Source organism: Vanessa tameamea, chromosome 3, assembly GCF_037043105.1.
Source record: "Vanessa tameamea isolate UH-Manoa-2023 chromosome 3, ilVanTame1 primary haplotype, whole genome shotgun sequence".
NCBI classification, from domain to species: Eukaryota; Metazoa; Arthropoda; class Insecta; order Lepidoptera; family Nymphalidae; genus Vanessa; species Vanessa tameamea.
In genome coordinates this window covers 13,943,327-13,958,470 of record NC_087311.1, presented here as the reverse complement: position 1 = coordinate 13,958,470, position 15,144 = coordinate 13,943,327, and the positions used below count along the sequence as shown (strand labels likewise).

At 33.7% G+C, this 15,144-nt stretch overlaps 1 protein-coding gene across 2 annotated transcripts in view; it reads right to left on the bottom strand.

Annotated features, from left to right (window-relative positions):
* The window catches only part of LOC113397131 (monocarboxylate transporter 13-like), a 33,914-nt gene extending 23,082 nt beyond the window's left edge, over nt 1–10,832 (bottom strand). The window contains exon 1 of one of the 2 annotated variants that reach the window (XM_026635296.2): nt 10,478–10,832. In XM_026635296.2, the coding sequence (XP_026491081.1) occupies nt 10,478–10,594 (117 nt within the window). In that variant the 5' untranslated portion in view covers nt 10,595–10,832. The remainder of the gene's footprint in view (nt 1–10,477) is intronic. The other variant, XM_026635295.2, reaches the window with a different exon arrangement.
* Nucleotides 10,833–15,144: the final 4,312 nt, after the last annotated feature.

Genomic DNA, 15,144 nt, shown 5'->3' with positions numbered 1-15,144 from the left:
AATTACACTGCATGCCTCCAAACTGGAGGCTTCAACCAAGTAATAAATCCGCAAAACTCGATTTTGAATCCGCTAATTTCGAATTCGAAGGCGCACGTGTTCTACCACTGGGCCATCTTGGCTAAATTAAGTTAAAATAAAGTGATTACCACATTACCATAAGAAGCCAAAATAAGATTAGTGAATTCGACCTTAACAGCTCCAAAGTGGATTATTTAACTGTTTTAGTCGGCTTAACCCAATTATTGCGTATTTCCCGTAAACGTATCACACTTCTCAATTTACATTTTTAAATAGCATTTGGGGAATAACGTGTTAGTAACGTAAAATAAAAGATTATATTTTTAATGGAACAGGGGTTCATGTCATGAACCGATTGGCTCAAGAATTGTATGTAATATTTTCTTCTTCGATGTTCGTAGGCTAAGCGTTTGATGAGATGGGCATCGTTTGTATTACCGCTTCGTGCCTGTTTGGGTAGTACCACCCTCTCATCACCGATTCGAATGCTGAACAGCTCTATACTTAATATCACTGATGCCAATAAACAAGGGAGGTAATTCAGTTCCTAAAGTTGGTGACGCATTGCCTATATAAGGAATTACTGCTAACTATTAATCTACTCATTTGGCCTATTTTGGGATTATTATTTTTCGTTTGGGACATACTTCCTGTTTGGTCTCGTTTAAATTTGAAGTCGGTTGTATTTTTATTGTGATTTTGATATTTGTTCTTGCCACGTGTTATAGGTTCATGAACATAGCTGATCACCAATATTAAGTTAACATAATTTTTTTGGTTTATATTAACACGATCAATATTTTATAATCAACTTCGACGTTTTCAAGTGCAAGGCTAACGTAATTTACTACGCCTTCTTAGTATTCATAAAATAAAGGAAACAATATGACGACCAATCTAACACTTCATTTATAAATGCATGAACGTGTATCTCAATATTAATTGGTTTTCAATTATAAATTAGACTTGACCGATCTGGTTATTTTGAACGCGAATTTATTAGTTATATTTTACAAAGTCAATTATCATGATGGTTACTTTATGCAAACACTTACAACCTTTTTAGTAACTCCTATACAACGGTTACTAAAAGGGTCGCGATGATTCGCCTTCTTTATTCAAATATGACGTTACTGATGACGGAAAGAGACAAACATATGTAACAATTCCCGTGTTATAAACGTATCAAGAAACAATTGTTGCAATATAAGGCGGAAAAGATCGTAAATTGAATTGAACTAATTTTTCTACAGAATTTAGAGGTTATTTAAAAAACTTGATATAAAGAACTAAATTATCAAGTTCTTCTTTCTGCCCTAATTTGTGAATCAAAAATATGGATTCATTTAAAACTATAAATCGACGTAGGAACTAATTCGCAAAAAATAATAAAAATAAGACAACTAAATCCGCATTCCACGTTCGTTATTCCAATCACAAACCACCGTTCACACTGCCCTGAAGATAACACAAGATATATTTTACATAATTCTGTAAATATTACACAACTTACGAAAAAGTCATACGATACTCGGGTGAAATCAAAATCTATCTCAATTACGCGCATTCGTCATTGTATATCACAGATTTTATATAACAAATATTTATAACTAGTTATATTGAAATGTCGCGAAGGTCGTTCACAACGCTACGCATTCAATTTCAGCCATTTCATTCGAGAAAAACTATATAGTATATATATTATTGTGAAGTGAGCTTTATATTAGGATAGGTCAATGACCGTGTACTTGTACCGGCTAACTAATATTGCTAAGGACATCATAAGACATCGGTGAAATGTATGGGTCCTTATTCAAGCAGATTATGAAACGATCGATTTGGTTTCACTAATATCTGATGCCAGATTAATCTCATATTATTTCGATTGAAGAATTAATAAAACGATTATGATTTCCTTTCATTCTTTATTTTTATTAATAGCTGCAATCAATAATGCATCATTAATTACGCCTCGTACAGTTTTATGCCTTGGGAACAATCGGTTATTTTATATTTTACGAAGTTTCAAATGTACTCAGTAATTAATGTACTTATTATGCATTGTAAGTTACTCGTTTATAAGAAAATATTCTCATGAACTTACTGATTCGAAGTAAAAATAAGTGAAGAATAACTTAATCGTTCATGAAAGGTTACGTGAATCGGATTTATCGTATTTTAGCATTTGTCAACCTTTCAATCGTCAAATGCTAATATAGACCATTGCTCACTTTCACAAATTCCAAACGTTTTGCTAAAGATAACGTATTCTTTGGTAAAATCACAATTGTAAATAAATAATATTGTCCTTTTGACGCTATTTCAGTCACAACCGCAAATCTAGAAAATATGCAGTCCACGATTTCTTAACATAAAAAAACTATTTAATAATATTCATTTCAACACTGTTAATACAGTGTTGAAATGTTGACGAATGAAAATCACTTTATTTCATATAATTCGCTTTGATTTTTAATTTGATTTGATTTGACCCGGGGTCCACATGACGTACCAGTTAAAGTATGGAAGGTGTTAAAGACTGACGGATGTATGTGGTTGACTTTATTCTTCAATAAAGTTGTTGCATGAAGAAACCATCCCTCAAGAATGGTGCAATAGTTCGCTAGTGCCCATCTTCAAAAATAAAGGGGATGTACAGGATTGCAACAACTATAGAGGGATAAAGCTCATGTCACATACTATGAAAGTATGGGAGAAGGTAATAGAGAGAAGATTGGGAGAAGAGAGTGAAATTACCCAAAATCAGTTGGGGTTTATGTCAGGTCGAGGGACAATGGACGCTATTTTTGCACTCCGCCAATTGTGCGAGAAGTACAGACGTGTTCACAAGAACCTGCATATGGTGTTCATTGATCTCGAGAAAGCCTATGATAGGGTGCCTCGTGAAGTGTTATGGTGGGCATTGAAAGAGAATGGTTTGCCTGGGAAGTATGTGGATTAATCCGTGCTATGTACAGGGGATCCTGTACCTACGTCCGATCGTCTGCCGGCAATACCGACCAGTTCAGTGTGGCTGTAGGGTTGCACCAAGGGTTGGCTCTAAGTCCTTACCTCTTCCTGCTAATTATGGACCCTCTAACGGCGGATATACAGCAGGAGGCACCCTGGTGCATGCTTTTTACCGACGACATTGTACTGGTTAGTGAAGATGGACCTGAGATCCAGAGCAGATTGGAAGATTGGCAACAAAAACTGGAGAATGTTAGCTTGAAAATCAGTAGAACGAAGACTGAATACATGTTCTGCGATTTCGGCGGTCTCTCCGGTCCTGAAGCCATAGCGCTTGATGGCGTGGCCCTTCCAGTCTGCTCCAACTTCCGGTATCTCGGTTCACTCATTCAAGGCGATGGCGAAATAGATCGAACGGTGAAGCACAGGATTAACACAGGGTGGATGAAATGGCGGCAGGTTACGGGAACAATTTGTGACCCCGTATTCCCCTTAAACTTAAGGGGAAGATCTGTAAGACCATGGTCAGACCTGCTGTTCTATATGGATCAGAGTGTTGGGCTATAAAAGGGATGACTGAAAGACAATTGCATGTGGCGGAGATGAGAATGCTGAGAGGAATGTGTGGTGTTACGCGAATGGATAGAGTAAGGAATGAGTACATAAGAGGAAGTTTGAAAGTGGCACCGGTAACCGAGAAGCTATCTGGAAACCGGCTGTCTTGGTATGGGCATATTATGCGGAGGAATGAGAACCATATTGTGAGAAAGGTTTTGAGAATGGATGTGGATGGATATAGAGGTAGGGGACGACCCAAGAAACGAGGGATAGATTATGTGAAAGACGATATGGTTAGAAAGAATGTTACTTGTGAGATAACGTCCGGCAGAGAAGTATGGAAGAAGAAGACATGCTGCGCCGACCCCAAGTAAAATTGGGATAAGGGCAGGAGGATGATTAACCCGGGTTTTGAAGTTACCAGCTATCAGTAGCCTTATAGTCAAGGTACAAGACCAAAGAGGTTAGATATGTGTATATTAACAATTATTTGTCAAAGAATGTGTTTCTAACAATAACAACAATAACAATTGAAGTAACTTCCGCCATAGTAACACTATGTTCTGACTCTTGTGGGTACGTAACCTTCGGTGAACATATCGAATAGCTATAGTAAGATGATATATTTGCACAATATTATATTAAAAAATATAATTTCTTACGGACACTTTGTTTTATGATTTATTTCAATGTTTTAATCTAATAGGTTAAATTATTTTATACCAAAAACAGAAGCATTTTTTTATTTGACCGATAATATAAAAAAAAACAATTGGACCTCTTTGATGACGATATTGTGGACACGTGTTTTGCTTAGATAGAAGGCCCAGTAGATAGAAGACGTGAATCATGTTAATGATTCTGACTTCGAACTCGGGTAGGTAACCTGCATTTGTCTGTAAAAACCCGCATGGGAACAGCCTGCTAGAGTAAACTCCAAAGCTTCTCCTCAAAACAATACGAGAGGTGGCCACTGCCTTAACCCAAAAGTGGGACATGAACTTGCAATATAACTTTACTTTTAATTTTAATATCAATAAGTTTATACAAACATAAATGTTCTTTGTAATTTATTGTTTCGAATAATATAATCGCATTAGATGCCGTTATTTTATTGTGTATTTATTATGTTCACATCAAAGTGAACGACCTTGGGGTGACCTGTTCGTGACATGGGTGTGCATTGGAAATATTCAAACTTTTATTTATAAATAAATGAAGAGTTAATTTTATTAAATATTGTAAATATTCATGAATCCTTATAAATGACAAATTAATTTTCGTCTCGTCAAATTGCAAGATTATGGTAAATATATTACTGCCGTTAGATCGTATACCGCATATTATAAAGAACCAAGAAGAGTAGGTATGAAAACTAATACCCAAAATCAGCCCAATTACACTTGCGAGCGACGATTTGCGAGCAGGGCAGAAGCAACTCAGTCGATTCGTCAAGCATAATAAAAATGGTAATAAAATAAATTAAAAGAAAGATCAAGCTATAAGTTTGAACTCATCTCCGAAACTACAATACCGCTTTGTAAGAAAAAATTACAATGCCTTACATCGCCAAGTAACTTTGGGGAGTAAGCTGCTCCCTTGTGCCTGTAGTTACACTGGCTCACCCTTTATGCTGGAACTATGTACTGGCGGTATCTGAGTAGTGGTGATAATTGCTTGAACTACTCGTTAGCACTTTGTGCAAGCCATTTATTAATGAAAATTAAGTATATAACTTCAAACTTCAACCCTTTGATAAAATCAGTAGCAGTTCGAGTAAAAAATTTGGTAAATTATATGATATTTAGGTGATGAGACGCACTGAGTGCAGAACAGACATACAAGATCAATAGGGACGGAGTTAGTTAAATAAAAAATAAAAACTCGGTAACTACATCGTGTTTGACGCGTTTTGCAAGCTATTTGGTCTCGCATCGGTCACGTGTTGCTGAGCATAAAAAAACATGTTCTACGATAAATTACAATATCATTATACAACAATTTAACTTTATTTATAATTGAATTTAAAACGATAAGGGTCACCGGAAAGTTCAATGCGAAACGAAGTTCCACTGAATGCACTGAATGCTTAGTATTTAATTCATTCATCTTGAAAAGAGCACGAAGCACCTGCGCTGTAAGTTCAATAAACTGTAATACATCTAATTAAACTTGCTATCGTTTGCTATGAAGCACTAATGCTGATACGCACGACGCGACGGTGTCGCAATCGGGTCCGCGTCGCTCGATCGCGCACGTGACTACGAACTTTTGCATTTCAAATATTTTATGAATATTCATATAATAGTTTTTGAAAAATTATTAACGTCGGTTTTGTTTTCAGATACGAAGGCTGCCTATATTACAAGCCCTTATAGGGTGAAGCAGCTTATTTAAAAAAAAAATGCAAACGACATTTGTTGCATTTATAGGGTTCCGTATGACAAAACAGAATCCTCGTAATACTTTTTAATCTGCATTTATCTTATCTGTCCGTCTGTTACAGCATATTTATTCCGGGTCTACTAGTACGTCAGTTAGCTTCAGAAGGATTTGAAACTGAATCACAGACGTTTGACTTTCATAAGCCGATTGTGATTTGGAGCTTAATTTTTCCTGTGCTAAAATTCCCAGGATATAAGTAAAGGGCCCTCTCCATAGGAGTCCGACTCGCATCGCACTTAACCGGTTTTTTTAAATGTATTTATATCTGACTTTGAAAATGAAATCTTAAAGATAGTTCTAGAGAATGGTAGAATTTTAAGTCACGATTTTAATTATTAACACGTCACAAGTGCGAGAGTATACATTTACATGACATGCATCCATTAAACTTTAAGGCAATGACCGTCATGTAATGATTACTCGGCATATTGACAATCGTTAATCGCTAGTTGAACGACCGCGACCGTCGAAACGACGATTTTCATCTAAGGCAATATACTTTAACGAATTAGCTTTGAAATTTCAATCAAACGATTAAATTTCATGTTTATGATTTTGTGAATAAAATAATTGTCAACAAATTAACTACAACACTTCAATGCTGACAAAGACGACATCACGTTCAATAATTAATAGCAATTGCGCGCGTTTACTGTCCACATCGAAAGTGCATATAACGTATTTTGTGCTCTTTATGTTTTGAAAGTTGTGACCTACTATTTACATTTAACGTGGAATAGAGAACTGACAACTTTCAAAATATATTTTGTGCACGAACACATACGCAATCTTCATTCCCGTATCCTTGTAATCAGATAAATACGCTAATCCGACAGATGGAAGGAATTTTCAGGCGCCATAATAACGTTAAGTGCTCTACAAAGTATGGATGTATAAATACTATCAATTTTCAAGTTATTGAGATTGTCTTGACATCGAGCCAGGATTCAAATCCATCTCATAAACTAGCAACCAAACTAAAGAGGTATACAATCCATAAACAACCGTATGATCGCGGTCGACGACCGTGATCGACCGTGGATCAACCCTGTTTTAGAACAGTCTTTCTAACACTTTTCTTGCACTCCCAGTAATTTTATATATAGGCAAAATGAACATTGGAATGTTCTTATACAAGTACATAATACAATCGAAGCGTTAGCTAACAATAATGTAATACTCAAAGGTTGTCCATAACGTCGTGCGACGCTATTCAATCATAGTTATGTGAGTATGATCAAGCAACAAGTACGCTGTCCTGGTGTTTTATTTTCGTCGGTCGGCGCCGGGTCTCGACCCACCGCGAAGGAAACGCTTGCTTAGAAATCAGAAAACAAGAAGAGAGTAAAGTGTTGCCAATAAAAAGGGTAAAACACCACTTAATACCTAATCACCAATTATTTCACCTTTTCTTCAAAGAGAAATGAGGCCTTTTTTATTTATTCAACCGCGAAACTGTAATTTCGAGTATCACAATAAATCCAAAACCAGCCTAGCGCATCAAACATTTGAGGATATATACCACAATACCAATTTAAATGTAGAAATGTCGCCAATAAAATATAATATGCCTTCGGATAATACGTTTACCTTTGTGTATTGACATTAGAACCACTCACCAGTAAGTTGTGGTAACCTTAATCTTCAGAATAAGGCGATTTATTTACAACTGCCGGTACGCGGGGACGCTTATGACGGGGTTTCTTTATAAAACATGCGAGTTTGTGTATCAACGTAATTTGTTTTGCCTTAAATCAGCTTATAATTGTGAAATCTAGCTACCTCAACTTTTACGGATACAAATTAATAGTGTTCGAATTCAAATCCTACACCGGCTAGCGGTAGATCTTCAATATTGAACAATAATATGTATTATGTTTCTGTTGTCTACTTACGCTTGAAATAACGAATATTCTACATTATGCCTATAGATATTCAGTTATCATATATTAAATAGTATAATTAAAAATAATTTAACATCTTCCTTCATGTAATATTTAAATTAAATTCTCAAAAATATAATTACTAAGTCTGAATATAAATGTTTTTTTATGAATTTTACTTTTGGAGTGTTATAGAACAAAATTGCAATTAATATGTAATTTATATTTTACTTCTGTGGAAAATAGATTAATTTTAAGATATATATATTTTTAATAAAACCCATTTGATCCACTGATTTACATATATACAGTACTAATGTCAACGCCCGATACGGATATATGTTATATACAAACTTATAGTATATAAATATACAACAGAATCGTGAGAAATTATTGTAATAGTTTATATTTTTATATTGCTAATAAGGTGGGTGTAAACACTTTTTATTCGTTCATTAACTGGATAAATGAAGGAATCAATTTTTTAAGTAATATAATAATTTGTTTTATTGTGTACCATATACATCACTTTTTTTTAAGCTAGCTTTAATCACTTTTTATTAAAATTAAGTTTTATTAAGCTCTTCCAAATGGCCTTGCAAGGAACACGGCTCCGAACACGGCCAATATTATGCATCAGTCGTTTGACTTAAAAATATAATTGTAACAATTGATATATCTGCTTTTACTAAAATTACACAATAAGCTCTTTCATTTAAGCAAAACATTAAATGCTCAATATGTTTTTATCATCTTTAAAAAACTCAACGAACATTAGTTGAACACCATCCTATAACTAAGAATATATTAATGGGAATTATTTAAAAATAGTATTAATGAGATGTATTATATTGACATCAAATAACTTGCTAACGCATTTTATAATAAAATACTAAACTTTTTTTTTTACCTAAATTGACTTTCTTATGGGTCCCTTCTTTGCAAGGCCAAAATGTTCCTAAGAAGGCCAAACTAACAATTATTATCAATTACTTTTTTAAGAAGTTTTTCATTCTTTGAGCTCTAGCTGGATCCATTAGCTGGGGTTTTCTTTTTGAAATAGATGGGTTTCGGGCCAAAAACATACTGGACCATTTGTGTCCGGCCATTCTTGTGCATACATATTGAAAGTGTTCTTGATTTTAAACCTCTTACAAAATAAAAAGGCTTGTTTCCTGATAAATTTAGGCGTAAGCGGTACACCCAGTTTTGCAAAACGTTTGATTCGCTGTGATATCTTCCAATTGTTTTGTCCAAAATAATTTTGAAAAAGAGTATTCAATATGACTTAAAAAAATTAATAAGCCTTATAAATAAAAATATTATAAATATAAAATATTGTTTTAACTGTAACGGTACGTACTTATAACTAAAAAGTAACTGTTCATATGTTAAATGGTTTGTAGAAGTTCCTTGTAAAGCCCATGTACCGTAGCAAGGCCAACCGTCAAATTTTTGATTGGCCTTATAAGGAACCAACGACTTTCCTAAGAATACTACCAATATTTTAACTTATATCGAGGCAAAACTATTTTATTTTTCTGAAATACCATAAAGATATCCTTATACGATAATTTACAGTAACAAATATGAGATAATAATAAGTTATTAAACTTAAAACCTTTGTTTTTCTGTGCGCGCGATTAACAATTGTAGCGTCGACAACAAAGTCTACGAAGCATGAGATCGCACAGCCACAATAGTCGCGCATGCAACTTGCCGCTGCATCTGTGGCCTTGATTTTGATGCATCTTAGTGTATAGCAGAAGGAATATGTCTTTACATGTCAATAACTACGAATTTTCAATAGTTTGCCTTCAAAGAAGCGTGGCCTTCCATGGTTCACCCACCTTATATTGCTATTGTTATAAGATTTACGATTTGCTAAATAGACTTATTATATTAAATTAAATGTCCCTTTATTGTTGTAGCGATCTCAAAAAATAATGGACCAATTTTGATGGAACTTAAATATATTTTATGTAGTCTACATCGCATTACATAAACCTTACTGGAAGTAGGGCAAAGATAATTCCCTCCGGACGAAGCCGCAAGAAACAAATAGTACTTGAGATATTATAAAAACCCAACAGAACAATTCGTTTTATGACATTAAAAAGACAAACTTTATTTATAATTATTTATATATGAGCAGAAGTACCATACGTTAAGATACACGCCAAGAGGCTGTAATCACAAACAATTAAATATAAAATATGTACTATGTTTAAGGGTTTTAAGTTGATATACAAAATTAATACAACTAATATACAACAAAAATAATTCCTAAATAATCTTAAATTAAAATTTATAACTACTAAACTGATTTTAATAATGCTTTCACCATTAGAAAGAAGATAATCCAGAAGTAACATAAGCTACATGATATTTCGGTATTTTATTATTTATGTACGCATCTACTCTTATAGTGAAATTTGCACGCGGGCGATGTCGCGGGCACAATTATTATAGTAATCATTTATAATGAATCATCGTTCGAAAGTTACATATGAACATGTAATTTATACTTGAATTAGTATAATATTTTTATATTATAAATACTAATATTTCGACATATTAGCGAAAACTGAAATACTCACGAAAGTAAATCCGACTCCGATACAAACAATATAACCCCACCCGCCATCCGGGGGGATCTCGGTTTTCTTATTGTTCCTTAAGTTATTTCCCTCGAGATGTGCGAACGCCTCATCCATTTTTAATAAGTAATCTTTTAAAAAATTCACTGCACAAATAAAAATATTATGTATTTGCAATAATTAACTGACTATGCTCATATTTGGTAAACGTAATTATATCCAAATTTCTTTAATTATATACGTAGGTTTAGGTTATTGGAAAGTTGCATTTTGTCCGCAAGGCTTGCAGACAACCCGTACGCGTAAGAGCTAGCCTCCTTCTGTCCTCTCTGTAGTCTCGAGTCTACACCGCGAGATGCGGAATGAGGCAGATAGGCGGAATTTTTATACCGAAGAAATTTAATTAGCTTTTTATTCATATTTTGGATTGAAGACTGGCTTAGAATTCAAACCAATCCATTTTTTTTTTGTAAAGATTTTGTTGTTTTACAACTTTCAAAAAAAAAAAATTGAAAACATTTAAATAAATTTATTACTAAATCGTCTTATACCATTTCGCATTTTTAAATGAATTAAATTTGAATGTAACTTACAAGTTACATATATGTACTTAAATAGATATTAATTTTCCACTCTTTATATCCAGTACAGTAACCGTTTAGACAAAATTCTGATTTTTGGATAACCAAAAATTATCGTTCATTACGATTTTTAAAATGCCTTTTATATGCCTTCTAATATTTTTGTTTATTAAAAAGTGTTGATTACCATTAAAAAAAACCAGCGATGTATCTAAATAATGCCTATAGATTTATGTTAAGGTTTTACATTAATTGAAATGCCGAGGTAGAATGAATATGTGAAAGAAAAATTTAATCAACTGAAATCAGGTGGCAACGAACTTTTTTAATCCAAACAAATTAAAACAGCTGTTTTTTTATTTTATTTAAATAATATATTACTTTTTTAAATTTCTGTAATAATATCCTTCATATCGTCTAATAACTTAAATCATATATAATAATATGTCAAATTAAATTTTACATGTTTTCCGGATTTACGTAACAACTACAAGATTTTTTAGATTCACATGAATATTTCGATACTTAATAGATTTATAGGATGTTTAATTTAGTATTTAGATGGCGAATTTTGAAGTGTGTTTTGAATATATTATAACTTAAAATATTAAAAAAAACGTTTTCAGAAAAAAAAATGCCAATAAAAAAATTACGTTTTATTTAGGAAATTATCATCGCTTCCTCCACTCAAAAAACTCTGGCCTTCAAGTCTTACTGTACGCGTATATATTACATGTATAATTTGCTAATTTATTTAATCTAGGTCGTAAAAGGCTTTTACTAGATGCCAGCATTCATATGAACTGTTCTCAATTTCAACTGTTTTTCACGCTTTAAATGCGGAGCTAGATAACGATTATTAAATTAGGTTTTTTTTTATAATATAGGTGGAACACGAACAGCCGGTAGCTGCTGGCGAAAACAGTGTGGTTGTCCGAGGCAGGAAATGGATTTAATATTGCGCTGTTGTGGATTTATGGACATCCAGGTGATGTGGATAAAAATTTGAATTATGACGCGATGTAAGAAGGTAAAATTTTACAGCCGGGATTCATTCAACAATTCCTCGGAACATTATTCGTAAAAAAATGAGCTAAAAGATGCAGTGTTCCAACACCTCTACGCAAAGCTAAAGTGTTAAGCAGGTCAGAAAGGGCTTGATCGTCGATAATTCGAACCACTCTGCGTTAAATACGGTCAAATGGAAGAAACTGGTACTAGGGAGCTGCTGCCCAGAGATAGCGTAGTACTGTGAGACCATTTGAGGCCTCATTGGGCCTTGGTGATGGATCAACGTGAAATATGCCTTGCTGAGCACACCAAGCTTTTTAGATGTAAATTTGGCTTTACCTTCCAATTGACCGAGGTACTGAACGAGGCTCGAACGAACGCTCGAATTAACGCCAAGTATTTCGATACTAGCTGTGACAGCAAGGGCAATGCTGCCGGTATCACAGCCGTTTAATTTAAAAAAGTTTATTCCGGTAAGATAGAAAAAATATAATAAAAAGTTTGTTTGTTCCTATAAATGAATAGAACGGAGACACTTAATTGTAGACGCTATCATTTTATAGATATCAACTCTTAGGAAGATATTTGAAAAAACTATATTGATTCAAATTTTAGTACATTTAATATAAAAATTATTTGGTTTTACAAGTCGTTCCACAAACGACGCGGGTGCCAAGCTTCACAAAAATATTTTTTAGACCTGGAATGAATTCCTTGAGACCTTCGATTGTATGCAACACGAAACACTGGAAGCTACTTCACTACGCCATTAGAGTCGCTGCACTCAATCTTTTAATTTCTACTTTTAGTACCTGAGCGATCAAATTCAAAAACGTCAAAGTTGAGGCTAGATAACTCCTAGGGCTCCTGTAAGTAAACGGGATACCGCAAGGATCTATTCTTAGTCCATTAATATTCCTCATTTACACAAGTCATTCCATTATCTTATATTTTGGATAATAAAACATAAGATAATATGTTTAACCACACTCTAGAATAGATTACGACAACTCACAAAATTATAATAGTGTATATCATGAACCGCAATATACACTAGCTTAACACACAAGTACAACTTTATAATAATAATAATAAATCATTAATCTCTGACTTTGTGTCCATTTTGTTAGTAACAATTATCTTATCCCAGTTTTAATACAATAAAACTAAATAAGAAACAAACAAACAAAAAATACTGTTAATAATCACTGCTGCCCCATTCTTTGACTCAACTTTCACAGGACTAAAAAAGTATTCCACGCGCGGCTTCGTCCATGAGAAGACGCTGGGAAGTACTAAGTATCTTGTCCTTTCCTTTAACCCTGATAACGTATCTGCAATATTTCCATAATAAGCGATTGAGTATCTACGACATTAAAGCGTAACACTAAAAATAAACATACTCACTTTCGTATATAATATAATTTAAAATTATAATAGTTTAGTTTAAAAATTGTGTACTCGTGTAGGAAAAAAGACGAACATTTACATTTATTGCAAATCACAAAAAATCTAGTCTAGTTTTTGTTGAGCTGTTGATACGTTGCACTCAATAAAATATCGTAGGTATATAAGTGAACGAAAAATATAAACAACTGAATCAGATGGCAATGAACTTGTTTAAACAAAAAAAAATTAAATCGGCTGTTTAATACATATTAAAATAATACGCAACATTTAAAAAACTAGTGTGTATTGTAACTTCATATCTACTCGTATAAGTAAAAATATAATTAAATTTTGTTTGTTTTTCCGAATTTACGTAAAAACTACAAGATAATAATATATATGTATATTTTAATATTTATGTACTTAATAATACTTAATAATATTGGCCGTTTAGTTTTATGGCGAATATTTTTTTGAAAATTAGCATAGTATGTGTTCACACTGACAAATAGGTCCAGGGACTCCCCAATAGAACAATCTAAAAGCTACAAGAAACACAAAAAATGTCGCATCATATAAGATTTATAGGGTGTAGCTAGCTAGAAGTGGAAGCAAACGACTAGGAAGGCAGACCCCACCATCAGATAGGAATAATAAACTCACAGGAGAGAGGGTGTAGCTAGCTCTTCTTAGCACGTTCGCTTAGCTCATTGGAATAAAATAAAGTAAAAGTGTATGTATCCGAATATTTATTTAATATATCGCTATTTAAAAAAGCTATGCATCCGAAGTCAGGGCAGCCTAGTAAGAATATTGTAATAAAAATTATATCAAAATAATAATATCTTTTTATAAAATATTTAATTACGACTCATATAATAATTGACTGTTACTTAATTTTCGACGACCTTCTCGTGTGAGATACGAGCACGCTTTGTCCAAAAAAGATAATTCTTACACGATTCAGATTTTTGTATCGGTCACATTAAATATAAATTGCACTGGCCTCGCCTTTCCATTTAAAATACGGTTTTTTATGATATAGGTTGTTGCGGTACGGGCAAATGAGCCACCTGGTGGTAAGCGGTCACCACTACCTATAGACTGTAGGAAATATTAAACATACCTTACAACACCAATGTGCCACCAACCTTGGGGGCTTAGATGCTATGTCCCTTGTGCCTGTAGCAACAATGCCTCACTCATCCTTCAAACCGGGACACAATAATACTAAGTACTGCTGCTTGGCGGTAGAATATATAATGAGTGCGTGGTACCTACCCAAACGGGCTTGCAGAAAACCCTGCCACCAAGTAAAAATCATTTAAAATTTAAGTTACTAGCAGAAAACTAATCACCCAAAATATTCGTAAAAAATACGGTACTTAGAAAAAAACAGACACATTTTGTAATAACATTTACGAAGGGGGTTCAAAAAGTCAGAGAATGGAAAGGAGTGCTCCGTGGAGATATATTTATGTGGTCATCATGATCCGCCTGTCATTCCACTGCTGGACGTAGGCCCCCAATTTATGTGTTACTATAGCAATTTAACAAAACGCCACGTTTTAATAATATAAATAAGTTGTTCTGAAGGAAAACTGCATTAAAAGAATGATAACACTATGAGACATGACTGTAGGTTGGGGGCCGCGAATGAAAGTTGTTTACGCTTTATGGAAGTCA